Consider the following 23,442-nt stretch of genomic DNA (forward strand, 5'->3'; position numbering starts at 1 on the left):
CCACTTAGTAGCGAGATCAATTACGCTGAATCCAACTTCGCGCATGAGATCAATTGTAGCGAACACGCAACCATGACCACCATCTAGAAAAAAAATTAATTAGCGCGAAAGCCTCAGCACGAGCAGCCACCACGACTGAATTTTGAAAATTGTTCCAAGCCGCCATGATGCGTGGTGGCCTGCCTCACACCACAACACAGCCCCCCGCCACCACTTTCCACACGGTCCCAGTCTCTCATGTTCTTTAACCTCGTCCTGCCCCCCCTGGCCCCCCTCGGAGGATGCCCGCCTCACCTGCTGCCTCCTGCTGGGGGCGGTGCATAGCTCGCCACCCGTGTGGCGCCGCAGCAGCCACTGTCACACTCCGTGTCCTGGGCTCGCCGCTGCCTCCGCTGCCATCCTTGGGGCTTCGCTGTGTCAGCCCCGCTTTGAGTCACTATTACCTGCCGCGGCGGGGCAGATGAGGCAAGGTGTCACTATTGATTGAGTGGCCACCGTCACCGTGACACGCTCGATGATAACGAGTGTGATGTCGGCCTGGCCGGGCATGACGCCCACACACGCCCACACCCTGCCCGCCAAACCTTTGCTAGGGCTGAACACTTATCACCCACTTGCTGCCGCCACTGACACCGCCGACGCCTTGGGCCGCAAGAGTCACCATCACGGCTCGATAACTGATGACTGTGTATTTTGAGTAATTATCAAACCCAAAAGTCAGACCCACGTGTGCACCAAATAATTTTTTTCATATTGGTTACTTTATTCAATTAGCATGAATTCAGTTAGCGCGACCGCGTTCATCCACCTAATTCTCGCGCTAAATGGGGCTCTACTATATACAGTAAAACCCCGATTATCCGAAAGCGGATTATCCGAAAAACCGGATTATCCAAAATTGATCTGGATAATGCAATTAAAATTTTTTTTTTTTCTATACTAAAACATTATAAAACATCAAAAATAAATAAAAGTAACTACATATGTACTATATTAACACATTTAAAATTGATAAGAACAGTTAAAATGAATATGCTTGTAACGAATAGATCATTGTATTAGACAAAAAACATTAAACAAACTCTCAACAACACCACGTCCGCACCTTCATTTCAGCAAGGCGTAGGTGCGAAACGAACAAACTACTGCACGACTACTCTCACCGTACTCTCAAGACAACGACACAAACGACTCCTCTCCACTCCATGCCACATTCCCTTCAACATCTGAGTTCGCGATAATATGAGTCATCATACTGTGTCTCCACCTGCACGATGCATCAAGGTCACACTTGCAAGCTTGCACAACCATTCTGTCGCACTCTGCAACATTCACAATTCAGATCTGCAACGCTCACAAGTATCAACATACACTGGTCCAGACAAGGAGACACACAGACAAACATACAATAAAACATTTACATCACATGTTTTAAGCGTACTACTTTGTTTAGCGTAGTGTGTGTTTGTTTGGTTTCATTGTTTACATCGTCAGTCGACGGCAAGAGAAAAGACACAATATGACGATCAAACTGGCGGCGATCAAAATAAGCGGCCATAAATCCAGATTATCTGAAAAATCGCTTATCGAAAGAGGCTTCCCCCTTCCATTTAGGATAATCGGGTTTTACTTTGTATATATATATATATATATATATATATATATATATATATATATATATATATATATATATATATATATATATATATATATATATATAAAAAGTCTTTATTCTAACTTAGCTCCTCTGTTATGTAAAATAGTCAAATTTTGTTGACATCATTGAATTAAACAGCAAACCCTCAATTTAACAAACCAATTGGGGAAGGGGATGATGTTATATCCAAAAATCCCTTATATCCGAGGGATCCGAACTTTTTGTATACAGGTAGTCCTCAAATTACGACTCATGCAACTTATGACTGCTCGCACTTATGACCTAGCCAATAATATTAGCAATACTTGATCAAGTAATGAGTTGACATTTCAAATATCCTGCTGTGGGTAGAGCATCAGTTTGCTTACACAGTTCCTGTGCTTCCTACCCCTCCCCCCCATTCCCATCCACTGCCCTCAGACACTGGCCCAGCCAGACTGGGGTAACGCAGGAGAGAGGAAGGCTGGGTGACCCAGCCCACCCATATTTTCCCGGAACCTTAGTTGCCCTTGGAACTTAAAACAGTAGACACTCCTCACACTACAGTTATAGGCCTACTTATGACCAGACCAATAATATTAATAATTCTTGGTTAAGTAATGTGTTGACATTTCAAATAATTCACCATGGGTAGGGCAGCTGTTTGTTTACACAGTTCCCACACTTCCTACCAAGCTTACTGCTAGATCTAGCAGACACCAGTTGGCTAGGAAAATGGAGGCTCCACAACAGACTCCTCACAATATTCCTCTGTAGTGCGGCGACTATGCCTGATGAACGAGCCTCCATAACCCACTTAGCCAGTGGGGTACCTCTTTCGACTGAGTGGCTCTCCGTCACGCTGGTCACAGGTTCAATCCCAGGCAGCCGGTGAATACCCTCTCCTTGTTGTGATTAATTTCTAGTGTGTTTCGATACACACAGAGGACGTGTGGGACCGAGAGAGTAATAGAAAAAGAGAATAGAAAATCTCATCATTAAACCTGCAGCAGTCCCATTTGAAACCAACCTTATATAAGACACTTTCATTCGTGAAAATATTTTGATTCAATCAATATTGCTCGCTCATTCAAGTGCTAAAAATGTAGCCCGACCGGGCCCCTCGGACGAGCTCCTCATAACCATACCTAGCCCTATCGGGCTACATTGCCAGGTTTCCTCATTACCATATGTATCCCTATTGGGCTACACTGACAGGCCTCCTCATGATTATATGTGGCCCTATAGGGCTACCTTGCCTACTTCTGGTAAATGAAATTGAAAATCTAATGACTTTCAAAAATTTTATTAAATAAGTTTTAGACATAGAAATTAGAAGAAAAAATTATTACATATCATTATTATGCCTCCTGCAATAAAGTGTGAGTTATTCTGACCTAATTTCCTACCATTTACTTTACTTCATGACCGAGAAATGGTACAAATTTGTTTTATTAGACCAGTTTAGACATAGAAATTAGAATAGATAATTATTACATATCATTATTACATATCATTATTAGATGAGGTGGATGTGGAGGGCGAGTTGGAAGCCGGTATGTGGAACTCCTCTAAACAGTTCGAGTTTACCAAAGTGGCAACCTGACACACTTTGTACCCACCTAGACGGTGCATCTCCTTGTGAGTTGAGCAGTGTTTGCAAGTCATCCGTTGCTTGACAAACACTGGGCAGTAAATTTGGAGAAGTCATAGCGAAGGTTGTCTGCTGGGCGGTGGGATTTTTGTCCCTTCTTTGGCGGACAAAACTCTCAGGGGTATCATGGAGGCACCTGGCAGGTCTGGTTTTGTAGCCACGGGCAAAGGCACTGATCTCCAGCGGAAGTTTTTGAGGGGCATGGGCTTCTCTGACAGGGCTTGAATCCCTCTTGTACAGGATCCAGGCATTAGTGGTGCAGAGATCCAAGATGTGCCCGAACAGCCTGAGATAATATCACCTAGCCTCATCGGAGATTTGTAGAGATGGGTGAGCATGTCAGACTTATCAGTGCCCCCATTTTACCATTATACTCCTTGATGACCGCTGGGCATGGGATGTAAACCTTTTCTTGGATTCCTTGTCCCACCTTTTGGCCTTGGAGAGTGGAAGAACCCGGCATCAGAAGAGAGGATAGTGATTGGTTTGTTGTCCTTCCAACACATAGCAAGGACGTTGCAGGAGACATAATCGTGCTTCCCCTGGGAGTGGTCTTCTTCTCCATTTCCTTCCTAGACATCAGTGGTGGATTTCCAATGCGGTTGGGTCTGCAGTCCCCCACATAGCGGCATTGGAGCTTGTCTTTCAGGAACTCAACCAGTTGGATGCTCTGAAGTTGTCATAGATGGCGGAATTAGCGGGGTCTTTGATGGTCTTGGCAAGGACAATCACAATCCTGCTCAGTAGCTGTTCTTCCTCCTCCTCATTCAGGTCTACAGGGTGGCTGCTGAAGGTCGTTTGTCCCTGATACATTAGGACATCGTGGATGAAACCATCGATACTCGCACGGCAGAATAACTTGTAGCGAACTTGTCCGGTTTGTTTCGATGTACTGGCGAAGATTCCTGCCATTGTGCCTTGTATACCACCATCACTTCATCAACCGACTGATGGGGAGTTTCGACCCGCAGAAATTGTTTGTAGAAGCGGTCTGTGGAAGCCTTGGCATAATCGTTGTTGTTGAAGTGAATGGTGATCTGAGTTGTTTAAATCGCTTTGCGGACATGTAATCGGTCACCTGTGGGATGCGGTGTTGACTGCCCAATAGTCATCCAGGGAAGGAATGTGGACTACCCCATGTGAGGATAATGCCCAAAACACCATCAGGTCCTGGATGTCAAGGAGAAAGCGGTACTGACATCCTTCTGCCGTGCATACAGGTTAATCTGGTACACAATGTCTTCAAGTATCTCCATGGTCAGCATCTGGAGGAAAAACTCATAGGGCTTCAGGAGGAAATCAGGCACCGGATGGTTATACTCGGAAAGGAGTGTGTCCGATGTCTTCTTTCTTCCATACCCTTGATGGCTGGTCCTTGGCCTTCTTCACCTTCTTGGTGGGTGGTGGAGTGTCCCCCAAGACCGTCTCATCCTCATCATCCTCACCTGCATCATCATCAAGAGGCATTTCTTCAGGCCTGATCCTAGTCACATGTCCTGGAATGTGTATAAATTAGTAACATGAACAGAGATAAAATAAAGCTGGCTTAATTAAATAAAGCTAATTTCTTTATATATATATATATATATATATATATATATATATATATATATATATATATATATATATATACAATGGGGCAAATCAAATGCCGAAGTTTTGATAGGCTATTAGGAAAAGTAAAACAATACTTACAGAATTATTTTTGTTTTATTCAATCAGTATACAATGCCGCTTTGTGTGATCACTTTTGAAGATGGCATCAGGAAGATGGTGGCCATCTGTAGCGATGCACTGTTGAAGGCGATGTCTGAAGTTTTCTGCTGCTCTTGGCACATCTCAAGTGGTATTGCCGCTATTTCCTCCCAATTAGCATCTTCAGTTCTTCCAAATTGTGTGGCCGACTTGAACACTTTCTCCTTCAGATATCCCCACAGGAAGAAGTGTAAATGCTCAAATCAGGTGGCGTGGGGCCACTCGACATCACCCTCCGAGAGACCAGGCGTGCCGGGAACATCTGTAATTTGACCATTACAACCAGGCAGTGTGGGCTGTTGCTCCATCTTGTTGGAACCAGATGTCTCCCAAATTTGTTTCCTCACTTAATTCTTCCAATTTCGGTTCAAAAGTCTTCCAACATCGCAAGATAACGTTCAGAGTTGATGGTGACAGATCTTCCATCCTCCTCAAAAGAAATAAGGCAATTACCCCAAATTTGGAAACTGCACCAAACAGTAACTTTAGGGGCATGGGCGGTCTCTGGTGAAGTTCTCTTGGGTTGTTTTCAGCCCAATAGCGATAATTTTGCTTATTCACGTTTCCAGAAAGGTGGAAGTGGGCCTCGTCACTGCTGAAAAAGTTGACGGTTCGGGGATGCGGTTCAACATTTCCTGGCAGCAATTCCTCGATTTTCAAAGTCAGTAGGCTTCAATTCTTGAACAATCATTATTTTGTATGGATGGAGCGATAAATCGAACGCAATATCCGCCTGAAAGATCGGTTAGATATGGCCAATGCAAGTGAATGCTTCCGGGCAGAGCGTGTTGGTGACTGTTCACAGCTGCTTTAACTAAGGCACATTTTCTGGCGTTCTTACGTTTTGGTCTTCCATTACCCCTAGGTCTTCTTGTGGAACCAGTTTCTTCCAATGCTTCAATCCAACGCCTGATTGCCTTGCCATCAGGGATGGGACCATGACGTGGAATGTTGAAGTGCAGGCGGAAGGAGCGCTGAGTGGCATTTACAGAACGGCCATTTTCGAAACGTCGCACTGCAAAGCCGCTGATGTTCTCCGACCAAGGCATGGCTGCTTCTGAAAACGGCGGTGTTTGTTGGTCGCGAGACCACACATCTTACCATCATCACTACAGCCGTTGCTCGCCTTTCAAAACTCGGGCATTTGATTTGCCCCACCCTGTATATATATATATATATATATATATATATATATATATATATACTCATAGAATGTATACTGTAGTTATCTAGCATAACTGAATTTAACCCTCGGAATTGGGGTACATTTTTACTAATAATATTATTGCTATTATTAGACAATTTTATTAAATCTTATGGTCATCCTCTATCATTTATCTAGAGTATAATAATATTTTTACACCAGAATGGCATCCTGGTTCCGAGGGTTAAGTAAATAAAGATTTATTTTATTCTCACCTGAAGTTGTAGGTGTTATGTTTTCCTCTACAACATAATCAGGGTCCAGGTCACTATCATCCACATCACTCTCAGCCTCTACCTCCAAATCACTATCTTCCGCTACAGGAGGAGCAACCCATCTCCTAGGGTCGGGTGGCCTTCCGATAAAACCAGAGCTAGGAATCTGCAACAATGGAGAATATTTGTTAATTAAAATGACCTCTTTAACCACTTTTTGTCTTCAAATAAACCAAAATACATAATCTAAATACATAATACATATGTCCCAGGATGACCTCGATTGGCCCTTGAGGCTTTTTGTCATCTCTAATTGCTATAATACATAAAAATACATAATATTCATTTAAAATACATACCTTATATTACAAATGGGCACTGAAATTAACCCAAATTGGTCCCAATATATATATATATATATATATATATATATATATATATATATATATATATATATATATATATATATATATATATATATATATATATATATATATATATATATATATATATATATATATAGGGTTGGAAATATATTATGGTCACTTTGGACATTATATTAGGTATTAAAAAGCAAAATTACAGATTTTCTTATATTTTGTATATCTGAAAAATCATGTCCAGAAGTTGCCAGTGGCCCTATCGGGCCACATATGGTTATGAGGAACTCGATCAGTGTGGACCGATAGGGCCACACATGGTTGTCGGCGACTCGGTTTTGTGGACCGATCGGGATACAGACTTTTTCACGTAAGTTTTACACTAACTTTCCATAATGTCAATAACTTGAAACCATATTCTTTCAAGAGATAATTTATTCAAATGTACTATATGTGAATGGTATTTACTTACGTTCATTATTTTGGGCGTGAGGGCGGCGAGAGTAGGAGCAACTGGGTCCACTTGTGAAGACGACGGAGGTCTGCAGAACACTGCCGGCTTTGTGGAAGCGTCGCTTGTAGCCCGGCCAGGCTGGTGGTCTGTGATTGGTCGAATTATGATGACGAGATTCTCCTCTATTGGCTGAGCCAAAGAGATGCGTGTTTCGTCATCATGACGTCATTATATAGGCGCGAAAACACACGTGACTTATGTGGCCCGATAGGGCCACAATAGCGACAAAGGGTTAAATTCCGCCGCAATGTTGCCTCTCTTTCTATCTTCTATCGATATTTCCACGCTGACTGCTCTTCTGAACTTGCAAACTGCATGCCTCCCCCCCTCCTGCGGCCCCGCTGCACTCGACTTTCTACTCATGCTCATCCCTGTACTGTCCAAACCCCTTATGCAAGAGTTAACCAGCATCTTCACTCTTTCATCCCTCACGCTGGTAAACTCTGGAACAATCTTCCTTCATCTGTATTTCCTCTTGCCTACGACTTGAACTCTTTCGAGAGGAGGGTATCAGGACACCTCTCCTCCTGTATTTGATCTTCCTTTCGGCCACCTCTTTTGTTTTACTTTAGGAGCAGCGATTAGCGGGCTTTTTTTTCTTTTTGTTATATATATATATATATATATATATATATATATATATATATATATATATATATATATATATATATATATATATATATATATATATATATATATATATATATATATATATATATATATATATATATATATATATATATATATATATATATATATATATATATATATATATATATATATATATATATATATATATATATATATATATATATATATATATATATATATATATATATATATATATAAAAAGAAAAACAATAATAAGAAAAAGTCTGCTAATTATATGGTGTAATCTGCTAACTCTTTCTGTTATATATCATCAAATCACTAACATCATGATTGACTTTTCAATGCCTTTTGAACATAAACTGCCGCTGCAACCGCAAAAAAGCTCGCAGAGAGGTTCAACTTGCTTACTGCTTCCATATTTTACTCACCGCTCACAAAGACCACAAGCGGACAAAAAAGAACAAATCCAGGCAAATTAACACTTTTAATGCTGTGTATTCCCACAGCGCGGATGCGTGGTGGACAGCAGAATGACTAATTTCAGCGGGAAGATATTTCTTGCAACACCAGCCAGTGTATAGTGGACCTTCTTCTTCTTTTGACCTGTAATGCTTTGTATCGCTTCTTAGGTCCTCCTCCTCCACACTTTTATAATTCACAACATGCACTTAGGGCCACTTTCACCGTCATTTTGTTTGTATTGATCGTTACCAATGGTGACGATCACCGCTCTAGTATTTCTATGTGAAACTGGCCGATGGGTAGTGATGTGATGTGATGGTGTCAGAGGTATCATTGCCTTTACAACGGCACCTTGTGGCAGCTGTGGGGTTAGCCTCGCCCCGCACCTTACCACACACTCTCAACACCTGTCGCTTCCTCTGCAGCCACAACTGCCCCATAGGCCAATTTCACGTGGAAAACTATAGCGTCGATCGCCGCTATTGGTAATGATCAAAACAAACAGTGACTGTGAAAGCGGCCCTTATTTACTTCACAGTGCGCACTTATACACTTCACCCTGAAATTTGGTGTTTTTCTGTTCTTTTTTTTCCCTGATTTTAGTTTTCTATGCCCTTTTGCTATTTTCCACTGTTACTTTTCACCGTCGCTGCCATGCATTACAGGTCAAAAGAAGAAGAGGAAAAATCACTGGGAGATCTACAATTTTCATAGACTCGAGAAAAAAGTGTTTTGGACTGTGGTTCCGCAGCATGGGGTGTTCTCTTATCTTGTTAATCAATTAGTAAGCAAAGCAGCTCTGCCAGTCCATTTTACGAGTCTCTTGATGGGCCATGTTTCACTGCTCCTCACTCCTCAGCCACTGCCGTCGTCTGTTTGTTACATACAGCCGTGAGGTACCCACGTACCCACGCTCGTACTCACAACCATTTTCCATTCATACGGACAACCAACAACTCGCTCCTGGTTGGGCATATGGGCAACTGTGGTTGCCCATTGCCCCAATGGTTGGACACCGCCTTTTAAGGCAGCACTCATGATGCCGACGGTAGGTAGACGTGACCCATGCATGTCAAAGGAGCGCGAAACTCGTGGCGGTAATGCGCGAAAGTCATGATGGTTAGAATTTAGGACTAAGCGCTAAACTCGAGGATCGCGAAACTCGGATAGTGCGAAACTCGAGAGGGTACTGTCATATTTGTTGCTCTTTAGCAGCCATGGAGAGTAGAATTATGTCATCTACTGATGTCAACCAGTCTTGTATAGCTCCTGCAGTCGTGACCGAGGGGGAGGCATGGGAGGGGTTAGAAAGAAAGTATTGGTAAAGAGAAAGATTGTAGTAGACAAATTTGAAAGAGACAGTGATTCAGATTGCATTCTGGCGCTCAAGGTCACAGACATGCTGCCTCTCCAACAGTGCGGAAAGTTACTTGCTAGCCTAGTCACTCACTGACACCATCATCACTGTCCGATGATTCAGAGTGGCAGAAAGATGAGAAAAACGACAGTGGGGGTATTAGAGAAGACTCAGCTAATGAAGTGAGTGAGGGAGGGGTGTCAGCTGGTGTGGGAGAAGAGGGGGAGGCAAAGGGAGAGCAGGAGCCTCAGAGACGCGAGACAACCCGTGCTCCATTTGTCTGGTCTGATGGATCAGATTTTGTGCCAGACATTCATAACTTTGACAGAAATATTGCTGGTGTGACTAATGACTGGCCTCTTGATAATGATGCAGAAGAGGTTGATTATTGAAATTGACAAAGTGATGTTTCCTGTGATATGTTTTGTTTGTTGTAACTGGAATGAATAATTAGTGGCAAGAGAATGTTCAGCCGTGACTGTGCCGTGTGTCATCTTCCCTCTGCCACCGTCCAATCTACCCCGTCACTACCAGCGCTCCCAAGGTCGCCTCATATCCGCAACCTTTATCGCGCCATCATTGCCACATTAAGTGAATTATTCTTTTTTTTTGCACTATTTGGTGCTCAACATGTCTCTCTTGGGTATTGTAATACTAAAAATTGTTTTCCACCAGGTTATTGTTTTGCCATTTATTGCGCACCCAGGAGCTATTCCCGAATCTTAATTGCGCAGTTTATGGGTTAATATGTATTTTATTTCAATTTAATATTATTTTAATATGTGCTTATTCATACTTTCTTAATTCTTTTATATTGCTTACAATTTTTTTAGGCTAGACAATGCTTCATTTACTGCAAAATAAGTAAAATAATAAATATATTAAAATACCTCTACCGCAAAATCCCGCGATATAGTGAAAAATCCGCAATATGAAACTAAATATTTACAATTTTAAAATCCGCAACAGCGAGACCGCGATAAGTGAACTGCGATATGGCGAGGGATTACTGCATATATATATATATATATATATATATATATATATATATATATATATATATATATATATATATATATATATATATATATATATATATATATATATATATATATATATATATATATATATATACATATACACATATACATATACAGTCATCCCCCGCCATTGCGGGTATTTAGATTCGGACTTGACGCGATGCGAAACTAAACCGCGACAGCGGGACTATAACCCTATGGAAAATATGCATTTGGGAAGTCACCTCTGACCGTCATATAAAACATGTTTTTTCGTTCTTTTAATGACTGAAATGAGACAAGACCTTGTTAGACAACAATATGTAATCAACACTCACCCAAAAGTAGCCCAATTTATGCGATAAGTAGCCAATCTGGCAACACTGCAGTGTGGCAGCGTGAATTTTTTTTTTAGGATAATGTTGCTATGAGAAAATCTCGACCAATAGCAGTCGTCCCTGAGTGAGCTGCTGGCCAATAGGAAAGCATGACGTCACAGTCTAACTGTGACGTCACTCAGGAGCAACCTAACGTCCATTGCCCCGCCGCCCTCCTCTCGCCCTGCCCCCCGCCTCTGCCTCCCTCCCTCCCTCCTAACTGCCTTCCTCCTCCTCTCCCTTCCCTCCTCTCTGCCTCCTCCATCCTCTCTGCCTTCCTATTTAGCGTCAATGCATCCCGGCGTATCATAAGCAAAACTGGGGTCAGCGATAAGCGGGGTCACAATTAGTTGACCGTGAATACGCGAAACCGCGATGGGTGAGACCGCGAACGGCGGGGGGTGACTGTATATACAGGAAATCCCCGATATACGAAAGCTCGATGTACGAAAATTCGGATATACGAAAGTGAAAAATATAGGACAATTTTCGGTTCACGAAAGACATGCTTCGCATATCACGAAAGTAATGACAGTTTCCGCCCACTGTTTCGTACCCGATGTCTATATCGTCAGCGCTACCGTCAACAGCCTCACGCACACTGCAGTGATTAGGCAGCAAGTGTCCATGTCCAGTCCCCTCCACTTCAACGCTCATCACTTAGCGTTGCCAGTTTGTGAACCCCTTGCTTCGACTCGAATCCAAACACATCCCAGCCAGCGTGAAACGTGAGGGGTGATGGAGGGGTTGGGGGGCTTGAGTGGTGCGGTGGTGTACTGTTTGGCACGTGTTTCACGAGTCGAAACTGGCCTTTCACAGCTTGGGAAGTAAACATTGGCAATGTTAAGTGATGAGTTGTAGTGACGAGTTAGAGGGGATTGTCTAACATATGTAATGCATTTCTATAACAGTAAAGGAACAGGAAATGGTAATTGTTTTAATTATTTATGAGCCATGCGTTTCATTGTATTGTGAGTAGTAAATTGCTTTTAAGCATAGTTATATTTAACTTTTTTTTTTTTTTTTTGCTGGCGCTGGTCCCTAACCCCCCTATTTATTAACAATCCTATGGGGGAAATGGCTTCGATATACGAAAAATCGATAAACGAAAGGTTTTTTCAGTCCCTAACCCTTTCGTATATAGGGGATTTCCTGTATATATATATATATATATATATATATATATATATATATATATATAGATATATATATATAAATATATATATATATATATATATATATATATATATATATATATATATATATATATATATATATATATATATATATATATATATATATATATATATATATATATATATATATATATATATATATATATATATATATATATATATATATATATATATATATATATATATATATATATATATATAAAACCCCTTATCCTAAATGGAAGGGGGAAGCCTCTTCGATAAGCTGATTTTTCGGATAATCCGGATTTATACGCCATTTTGATCGCCGCCAGTTTGATCGCATTGTGTCTTGCTTTCTCGTTTGCCACTGACGATGTAAACAATGAAACCAAACAAACACACACTATGCTAAACAAGTAGCACGCTTAAAACATGTGATGTAAATGTTTTATTGTATGTTTGTCTGTGTGTCTCCTTGTCTGGACCAGTGTATGTTGATACTTGTGGCGTTGCAGATCTGAATTGTGAATGTTGCAGAGTGCGATTGTGAATGGTTGTGCAAGCTTGCAGTGTGACCTTGATGCATCGTGCAGGTGGAGACACAGTATGATGACTCATATTATCGGAACGCCAGTGTATGTTGGAAGGGAATGTGGCATGGAGTGGAGAGGGGAGTCGTGTTTGTGTCGTTGTCTTGAGAGTACGGTGTGAGAGTAGTCGTGCAGTAGTTTGTTCGATTTCGCGCACTCTCGTCCTTGCTAAAAGAAGCGGACGTGGTGTTGTTGAGAGTTTGTTTAATGTTTTTGTCTAATACATTGATCTATTCACATTACAAGCTATTTCGCAATAATGTATTATTAAGCATATTCATTTTAACTGTTCTTATCAATTTTAAATGTGTTAATATAGTACATATGTAGTTACTTTTATTTATTTTTGATGTTTTATAACGTTTTAGTATAGAATTTTTTTAATTGCATTATCCAGATCAATTTGGATAATCCAGTTTTTCGGATAATCCGCCGGATAATCGGTTTTAATGTATATATATATATATATATATATATATATATATATATATATATATATATATATATATATATATATATATATATATATATATATATATATATATATATATATATATATATATATATATATATACAGGTAACTCTCGATTTCTGTGAGTTTGGTTTACGCGTTTTTGAAATAACGCGTCCAAAATCCCCAAAAATTTATTTACCGTTTTTTCCACTTATACGATATTTTATGGAGTGGCCACAGATGTCTCCGCATTTAACTGGACTCACATAGCGCCGCGGCCACACAGCAGAGCTCAGTTCTTCCCGCGCCCCACTTGAACAACAATACAGTACCCACGCTGCCATGCTACTCAACAATAGGGGTGGGCAGGTACCGGTACTAACGGTACTAGCTATATGGTACAGTACCGGTACCAGACTGCTTGGTACCGGTACCAATACTAGCTAGCCACTCATGGTGTCCCTCATTTCTTCCTCACACGAGTGAGGCTGAGACCGAGTGCCTGAGTGGATATCTCGGTGATATGGATATTCTCTCTCTCTCTCTCTCTCTCTCTCTCTCCCTACTGAATGAAGTGAATAAGCATATTATTCCCACCATCACTCGTAGGTTATGACAGAGAACTAGGCAAGACACAATTCACACGTTTCTGGTGACACACACCATGCAGCTGTTTGTTGTATGGGTGTGGTTGTGTGGTTTGTAAACAATGCAAATGGCGGTCTGGCTGGTATTGCGCAAAATGTCTCCTCGTACAAGACACATGATGTACAGTTTCTGATATCATATTTACCCCATTATTCTCACTAATATTAATAATTAATAATGAACACATGGATATTTTTTTCCAATATGATTTTTTATGTAGCTTGTACTGCTCCTTAGTCATACAATCAAGCCACCTGTGACATCAAGATCATACAAATGGCGCCCGACGGAAAAACGGGATAACAACAAGGCATGGGCAATCCTCCATCGATTTCAATTTTGTATAGTAGTTATTAGATCACCCTGTATTCTATGGTAACATATTATGAGACAGCTACGGACTATGAAGGATTATATACAATGATAAAGGAAAGTTTGCCGTTGTTATTGGATAAGACAAAAAAGACCCTTAAAAACAACCCCAAAAAGAAAAAAAATCATTAAAAATTTGTACATTCGGTGTACAAGGCGCAGGGCTAAACTTTCAGGCATTTTTTATATGAAAAAGGTGCGCGCTATACGCTGAAAAATACGGTTTTTATTTTTTGACAGAAACCTACCTCTTATTTGATTTACATTGTTTTTGATTTACGCGACCTCTCCAAGAACACAATACCTGCATAAATTGAGAGTTACCTGTATATATATATATATATATATATATATATATATATATATATATATATATATCTATATATATATATATATATATATATATATATATATATAGCGTAGGCGGTGGCTGAAGTGGTAGCGTGCTGGGCCCACATTCACCACGTGATGGGCAACATGAGTTTGAATCCCCACGCTACCACCTCAGATTTTTCAGTCACCGCTGAGTGGCTTAAAACTACCCACATGCTGTCCTGAAGACCACCCATCAACCCGGACTCTAGAGGTAACCATCCAAGAATCAAGAACGAGTTCCGGGGGGCAGCATGAGCCAAGAGAAGATGGCGCCACTATAAACACTTGCCTGCGCCATGACAGGCTGGGGCCGAATACCATCCAAGCCCCTCAAGCAAACCTACCGGCGTAATAGGTGGAGACGTAAAAAAAAAATGTGTATATATATATATATATATATATATATATATATATATATATATATATATATATATATATATATATATATATATATATATATATACACACAGTAATCCCTCATTTATCGCGGGGGTTAGGTTCCAGAACCCCCCGCGATAGGTGAAAATCCGCGAAGTAGCGACCTTATATATTTTTTTATTATTTACATATATTTTAAGGCTTTATAAACCCTCCCCACACTCTTACAAATCTTTCCCACATTCCTGTTGACCTTTCCCTACACTTATTTCTTATGACATTTCGTTGTTATGACGCGGTCCAAATAAATGATACTATAATTCTTGTTTCGACTTTCGACATTTGCTTCTTAAATACGAACTTTGCGCAGGAATTAGTTTGGTGTGGCGGAAGAATACTCAGAGAAAGGACAATATGAGCGTAGCTCACCTCTTTTATATCACAGTTAGGTAAATATGGAAGGGGAAAGGGAGGAGAGGGACAGAGTGAGTCATGAAAAAAATACCGATAGAGGATGTAAGAAGGGAGAACAAGGAAAAGTAGTGGAGGAAACAGGGAGAGATAAAGAGGATGAAAACAAGAAGGGTGTAGGGAGGGAGGGACAGTGGGGAGAGTCAGGTGAGGTCCTGAGGGAGAGTCAGGTCAGGACTTCAGTCAGGACATGACCTGACTCTCACTCCTCCTCCCTTCCATTTCACCTTCTGTGTGTGTGTGTGTGTGTGGGTGTGTGTGTGTGTGTGTGTGTGTGTGTACCTTGTAAACACACACACCTACTGAAGGGAAATGAGAAAGGTGTGGGGAGGGAGTGGTAGAAAGGAGATTCAGGTCAGGGCTTTGGTCAGGACATGACTTGACTCACTTCTGACCCTCCCTCCACACACCCTTCCCATTTCCCTTTGTGTGTGTGCGTGCGTGCGTGCGTGCGTAATCTAATGGGGAAGGAGAATGGGAGGAAGAGTGATAAAGTGAGAGATAAGACTAAAGATAAGAGGGTGTGAGAAAGGAGGAAACAAGGGAAATAGGTGGAGGAAATGGGATGGGAAAAGAAGAGAGGGGTAGGGAGGGTCAGGTAAAGGTGAGGAAAGAGGGGGGGAGGAAGGGTGTGAGTGGAAGGGAGAGAGATTAAAAGAGAGAGGTAGGGAGGGTCAGGTAAAGGTGAGGAAAGAGGGGGAGAGAAAGGGTGTGAATGGGAGGGAAAGAGATTAAAAGAGAGGTAGGGAGGGTCAGGTAAAAGTGAGGAAAGAGGGGGAGAGAAAAGGTGTGAGTGGGAGGAAAAGAGATTAAAAGAGAGGTAGGGAGGGTCAGGTAAAGGTGAGGAAAGAGGGGGAGAGAAAGGGCGTGAGTGGGAGGGAAAGAGATTAAAAGAGAAAAACTGGGAGGGAGGTGAAAAGAAAAGAAGAAAGAAAAGAGAAGGAAGGAGAAAAAAATGGGGACGGAGAGGGAGAAGAAAGAAAAGAAGTGCGGGAGGAGTGAACCAGGGAAAAGACTAACGGCGCAAGAGGGCGTGACGGAGAAAAAAAATAGGTGGGTGACGTAGGTTCTTATTTAGGTGTATTCCTACTTACGTTGATTTATATCGTATTCATATTTTAGGCTAGAAAATGCTTATTTTACCGCAAAATCCCGCGATATAGTGAAAAATCCACGATATGATACAATTTAAAAATCTGTGATACAGCGAGACCGCGATAAGTGAACCGCAATATGGTGAGGGTATATATATATATATATATATATATATATATATATATATATATATATATATATATATATATATATATTATATTTATTTATTTAGGGTGGTCCTTACCTATAGGGGGGGAAATTTTTATTTTTATTTTTCCATGGGGGACCCGCTCAAATTCTTCCTTTTGGTGAGAAAACATGGTGGTGCAAATTTCATTTCGATACATTAATATTTGCTGGTGGTGCCCGGGAACTGGAGCTGATCCTTCTTCTTGGCCAGGAGCTTGTTGTACTCTTGAATCAGGGTGACTCCTCTCTGCGGTGTCGTTGGTGACCTGACTCACTTCTGCCACTTTAAATTAAATTCGCCTGTGCCACTAATGGGCTAGGGCCTCCCAAGAGGTTCCTCAAGAGAGCCTACTGGCGCTACAGGCAGCACCTTTAAAAAAAGAAGAAAAAAAACTGCCACCTGCCAGCCCTACACTCAGCCACAAGGGTGGCCTATTGCACCTACTGTGGAGGTCCCAAGTTGCAGTCTGGTGTTGAGAAAGTCTACAGGATGTGACATGCCAAATATGGGATTTTTCAACTTGCCCCAAAATCATGGAAAAAAAATTGAGGGGAGTCCTGAAATGTATCTAGAATGTCTTTTCTAACTATTCTCTTCCCTTTAAGTAAAAAAAGAAAATTTGCCTGCATTAGTGGTTACTATGTTAATTTAATTGGCCGGCATCCTGACAGTTAATGTCAGGTGTGACCCACTTTACTTTGTTGGTAATCTAGCTTTTGTTTTTTGTATCAAAAACAGGATGTTACAGATGATAACACTGCACAAGTTGTTTGAAACACTACCTACTAAACTTTATTCCAGAAGTGGAGCGAGTGATACTTCAGCCAGGAAATTGGATGATTCACAAAGCACCCTCAATGGCAGCTTCACTGATGAGCTTCCAGGCTGTTCTCCTCCTCAGACATCTGATACAAACAATAAGGTGTCCTTCACTCCTGACCACCCAGGTGAAAATCTTGTGGCAGCTAACACTTCGGATGCTGCTATGGGACTGGATGCCACTTTGGGCAGCCTTAAGATCAGCACTCCACTGAAGGCAGACACCAGAAGCCATAACAGCATCCCTATTTCTCCTAGGCTTTTGTTCTCAGAAAAAATAGGATATAGTCCAAAGCTCAATGGTTCATACTGCATGCATAAGAACCCAGTGAGTCCTCCACGTTTGTCTGCCAAGAACATCACCCAGTCCTCCTGGGTAGCTGGGGGTTATTGGGGCCATCCTGTCAGCCCGACACGAGAGGTCTCTTCCCATCATGCAGTGCCACTGTTCAGTCAGATCTCCTCCCTTAATCCCTCTTACCCATTGTCCCGATCCTCCAGCCAAAGTTCAGGATTCATTTCCCAGAGTAGTGGACCAACTGCCTACAGAATTCAAGGGCCATGTAGCCTTCCCAACTCTCGTCATGGTTCTCTCTGTGGGGACTTTGACCATGGCTCTGTGCTGTCTGAACCTGCCTACAAACCTTGGGGAATGGTTCCTTCACTCTATCCATCTGACTCTGCCTCCCAGTGTGGTCAGTCCAAGCACCCTGGGCAGTCAAAGAGTGATGCCCAGTCACTTCACAGTTGCAGCTCTGCCTACTCTGACTGTTCTCTCAGATACACTCCACCTTCTCCTATTAGCAGCAGCTCCACAGTGTATCAGACCACACAAAGCAATGTGAGGGAAAGTTGCAGCAGTGGTGGTCAGCTACAAAATAGAGTTTTTGGGGAAGGAAGAGAAGGAGGTATGAAGGGACTAACATCCACTAAATATGATCAAAACTTTGCTCTTACTTGTCGTAATCCATGGTTTGCATTTTTCTTGGGGATGAGTTTTGCTGCAAATGGTTTTCTAGTGGCATTACTTTACATGCAAGCAGATGTACATTTTTTTTGGAGCAGTTGAGATGACATTAAAATTAGACTATTACTTTTCTTATATTTTGTAACTATTTTCATTATGATGGTGATTATTATTACCATGATTATTATAACGTTTTTAACATCACTACAAATCATTTACCTGTAAGCACATGTACAAACTTAGGGGGCAGTTGAGGTGAAAGATATCAGTTTATTCTTTTGTTATATATTTACTATTTTTATTATTATTATTATTATTATTATTATTATTATTATTATTATTATTATTATTATTATTATCATTATTATTATCATTATTATTATTATTATTATTATTATTATTATTATTATTGTTATTATTATAATTATTTATTTTTATTATTATTGTTATTATTAATTATAACTTCAATTTTTTTTGTCATTACATATTATTTCACCATTTTTATAATTTGGGGAAAGTGTCCTGAAGAGCTGTGAAAATTCTATAATGTACAAATATTTGCATGGACCTGAAGAGAAAGTAGATGATCTTGCATTGCTCCCTGATATTTAAGAGATTAAAATTTCCTTAGGATTTAAAAGATTGAGCATATATGTTATTCAGACCATTCCGGTAAGTGTATGTGACCTCCAACTGTGATACTCTTGTCATGTTTTTGCATTGAGTGGGACCATACTATTGTTACCTCTTTCAAGAAATATCAGGTCCTTTGTCTCTTCTGGTATATTTATATCATCCAAAGATCTGATGGCCTGGTATAATTACAACAGATGATGATGCTTTCTAATATTGAATACAGTTGGGCTTTAAGTTGATAATTATTTTCTTTCTTGATTTTCTGTAGAAGGGTGTCAGTTGAAGCATGTCAAGAAATTCACAAGTTCGACTTGGTTTTAGGATTTTATTCCGTGTGACATTGGAGTTTATGTACATTTTTAGGGAGTGAATGTTTGAGATGAGCAATGTGTCGGGCTGGGGAAAAAAAAAAAAAAAAATGCTTCAAGGAATGTACACCCTCCTAGCAGTTGTCTAAGTTCTGTGTTTTGCTGTGAAAAACATTTCAGGGTAAAAAGAGACATGTCTGCAAATGTCATTACCTCTCCATGACAGTGCAACTTGTTGTCCTTGTCTTTTATCAGGCATTGGCCTTTGTATATAGATTGCATTAGACTACAGCCAGGTTTTAAAGGCATTAGAATATGGGTTATATTGTGCCATACAGGAAATGTTTATCTACTACAGTCATCACTGCCAGTCAATGTATTTTCATAGTGGGTATTACAGAGCATATTTCTCTGTATGACCTCACAGTTTTTTTTAGTTTCTTTTTGGTTCTGGTTCATTATCATGTCATTCTAGTATATGGAGTTTCATAATTTAAGGGGAGCGTCCGCCACTTCTTTAATTATTAGCGTATGATCCTGATTATATTCATGTGAAATGTATGCTTAGGTTGAAGTAACATATGCTTACTTTCAGATCTATAAGTTGATACATAATAGCATGAAAAAATAAAATGTAACTTTTAAAAAAAATCAACTTTCAATTTCTCTCTCATCTATTGACCTACACTGCTGAAAAAAATTACCAAAGAAACTTAAAGCAGAATCCAAAAGATTCATAATAGAAATTTTTTCAATTTTGTTGGTGTATCTAAGATATTAATTTTTTTCTGACAATTATTCCTTAATTGAAAACTCATAATGAAAAACTTGCACTTCAGCTCCTCTTTACAATGATGCATTGTTTATTAAAATCAGTCTAATAACGGCAAAGTTATTGCAGAAAAACTGAAACTAATCCTGTTTTCTAAGAAGGAGAGTTAAAGTCTGTGGGGACTTAAACAGTTCGCCCTTTAAACGTAGATGCCTTCCCGGTTGGTATTCTTTACTAAATTCCAGTTTTTTCTTTGTTTTGAAGGACTTTGTGTGTCTGATGGTGTCCTTTTCTTGGAAATCCTGGTCACGAGCTGACGTACGAAAATTATCTCAGGTTCCTCTGGGGTGACTGATGTATGTGTCAGCTCTTCTGCCTCCAAGGCCATCACAGATGCTAGTTTGCCTCAAGATGCCATATGAATATTTTAGACCATTTTCTATGCTGAAACATGACGATGTATGCACCTGTGTATGGCTCTTTTTTTTTTCCCCCACATGTCCCAGCCTACCGGCATGTAGGCTTTCTTGAGGGGCCTGGATGGTAGTCGGTCCCAGCTCGTCATGGCACAGGAAAGTGTTTTATAGTGACGTGAGTGACAAGCGGAAGAGGGGGATTCAGCCATAACTGTCATTTTTCCTTATCTCTTCACAATATTTTGCCACAAGCTAGCCGAGGCATGTACGAAGACATTAATTTTTTCAATTTTATCGATTTAAAAAAAAAAAAAAAAAAAAAAAAAAAACGGCAGATGCTCTCCTTAACCCGTACAGTGTCTTCTTTTGTCCTAGATAGGAACCCTAAAGTGTGAGTAATGTATAAGTACTTCTTTACATCACAAAAAACTAAAAATAAACAAATTGTAAGTAAGTACAACAAAATGGTTGGATGCACATCAGGCAACACCGCTCGCTTCAAGGCTGTGTGTACTACAACCGTAGCTTATAAAGTTCAACATTATACTATGAAGCTTCCGACAATCAGTTTTCATTTCCGATTACTCTGAACTGTAATTTACAATTACACATGTCTTACTGATTATAGAATCAAGGAGTAATTACCTGGAAGAAAGCAACTTACCTTCTTGCATAATGACTTTAGTTGGAATGTGTACGTGTGTTCAGAAAGGCCATTTCAAATCTCTTTAGAAACACGAAAACTTGTCAAAATATTCCTTTTTACTGTCAATGAACATTGTTTTACAGGTAACTCTCGATATCTGAGTTTGGTTTGCCTAGTTTTTAAATAGCGGGGTCCAAATCCAAAATGCGCCTCTTGATGCCTCTAAATTTTGTCCGGGCGGCGTACCGCACCCGTAAGACGCGCCCCAGCTTGCACATAGTAATGATATTGACGTCCTGGTGCGAGGGTACGCAGAAAAGCTGTGTGCTTCGCAGTACAACTGGCACGTAAACGTTCTTGCAGAGCGCTACAGACCATATCGAAATGACGAGAGTCAAGGCGTTGCAGGTTTAAATGGCGGGAGTGTCAAAGGACTGTTTAAATGAAACACACAGTGCAAACCCTAGCTTAAGCCTTGATGACTGCCTAAATCCAGACTGGACTGTCTAGGTGAGCAGGGCTCCGTCCCCGTGTAGAATGCTTGCGGGTCCGCTAGCACTCCTGCGGGAGTGAGGGCGGAATAAGAAATGCAGATAAGTACCGCCCTTGGTCCGACATGTGAAAGAAGGATTTTACCATGCTTACGGTAAGGCGAGTAAAGGGGCCCGCAGGGGTTCAGGAGTCCCGTGGCCCAGCCGTAAATCGTGGCTACTTCTTGTGGCTGGCCTCCCCGTGGTCGCACTGGATGCACCTGCCCCCCATGGCTCGCAAGGGCAACACAGTGTAATTAAACAGCAACAGATCACCACGCAAGAGGATGCGTCAGGTTGTCATTGACTCCTTGGTTATCCTCCTCTCTCACACTTAAAATGGGGCGGCCTGGCATACTTGCCCGGGCTTATTGCCGGGCTTAAAAGGGTAGTGCCCTGGGGTGCCTGCCCAGGCGTCCGTATAGAAGCCTGCTTAGAGTACTTGATGCTCGTTGCCGGCCTGGACCGCTTCGGGTATCCCTCTGGTATGCCTTCTGATTGACCCGGGTGGTAAAGCCCGCGGTGCTCGTAGCCACGGGGTTGCTAACGCAGCTACACAGTGATAAAGCCGCAGGCGCGCACCTAAGAAGAGCACAGAGCGATCGGCCTTCCAGTTTTGTAAAACTAGACCCGTAAAAAGTTTCTTGTGGCAGTGCTGGGTCTGCTAGAAAGCCTACGCGGTAAACACGATGGTGCAGCCTTGGCGGTTAAGCTGCCACAAATACCCTACCTGGGCTTTTCTGGGTTGGGTCCAGCCCGCACTGCTATGATTGGCCAGGCAGGGGAACATTAGCTGCTGCCTGTGAACACGGGGCTAGGCACCCCAGCAATGGATTAGCGGTTGTGGCTGTCGCGCCTAATTGCCGAATCCAGAGTAACAGATCCCCCCAAGGTGAAGCAGGAGTGCGATAAGCCAGGGAGATTGCAGCGGTGCTAACCATGGCAGCTATTCGAACCCTTTCTCAGCTCGAACACACGTCAGTCGTGCGCATTTCACTCCCTGGTGCAGACTAACTGCTACAAAGTCATGGGGCGTACCATAGTATGAGTATGGACAGAAGCATCTATGCAATTATACTCTGTCGTTGTCTTTATGGCAGGCCATGATCGAAAGCTGGGTTTTCAGGTCCGTAGATTTAACCTACACCATATCCGGCTGCCCCCGTGGCTCTATTAACCCGGTTACGAGAGGGTTTACTGTATATATAATATATATATATATATATATATATATATATATATATATATATATATATATATATATATATATATATATATATATATATACCGCAAAACAGGGCAATGTGGGAAACTTTTTGATGTCTTTTGGGTTACTAAGGTTTGGAATGAAAATCTTGGCACATTTAATATGCTTTGTTTCATACCAAAAGACGTACAAAACTATGTACTTTCATGTACATACATTGAAAATA

The 23,442-nt window shown here is 41.0% G+C and overlaps 1 protein-coding gene across 6 annotated transcripts in view; it reads left to right on the forward strand.

Annotated features, from left to right (window-relative positions):
* LOC127000061 (transmembrane protein 201 homolog) overlaps nt 1–21,391 on the forward strand; it is a 91,870-nt gene extending 70,479 nt beyond the window's left edge. For 3 of the 6 annotated variants that reach the window (XM_050863473.1, XM_050863477.1, XM_050863476.1), the window contains one exon: nt 17,717–21,391. In XM_050863473.1, the coding sequence (XP_050719430.1) occupies nt 17,717–18,803 (1,087 nt within the window). In that variant the 3' untranslated portion in view covers nt 18,804–21,391. The remainder of the gene's footprint in view (nt 1–17,716) is intronic. The other 3 variants (XM_050863474.1, XM_050863478.1, XM_050863479.1) reach the window with 3 other exon arrangements.
* Nucleotides 21,392–23,442: the final 2,051 nt, after the last annotated feature.

Source organism: Eriocheir sinensis, chromosome 17, assembly GCF_024679095.1.
Source record: "Eriocheir sinensis breed Jianghai 21 chromosome 17, ASM2467909v1, whole genome shotgun sequence".
Lineage (NCBI taxonomy): Eukaryota > Metazoa > Arthropoda > Malacostraca > Decapoda > Varunidae > Eriocheir > Eriocheir sinensis.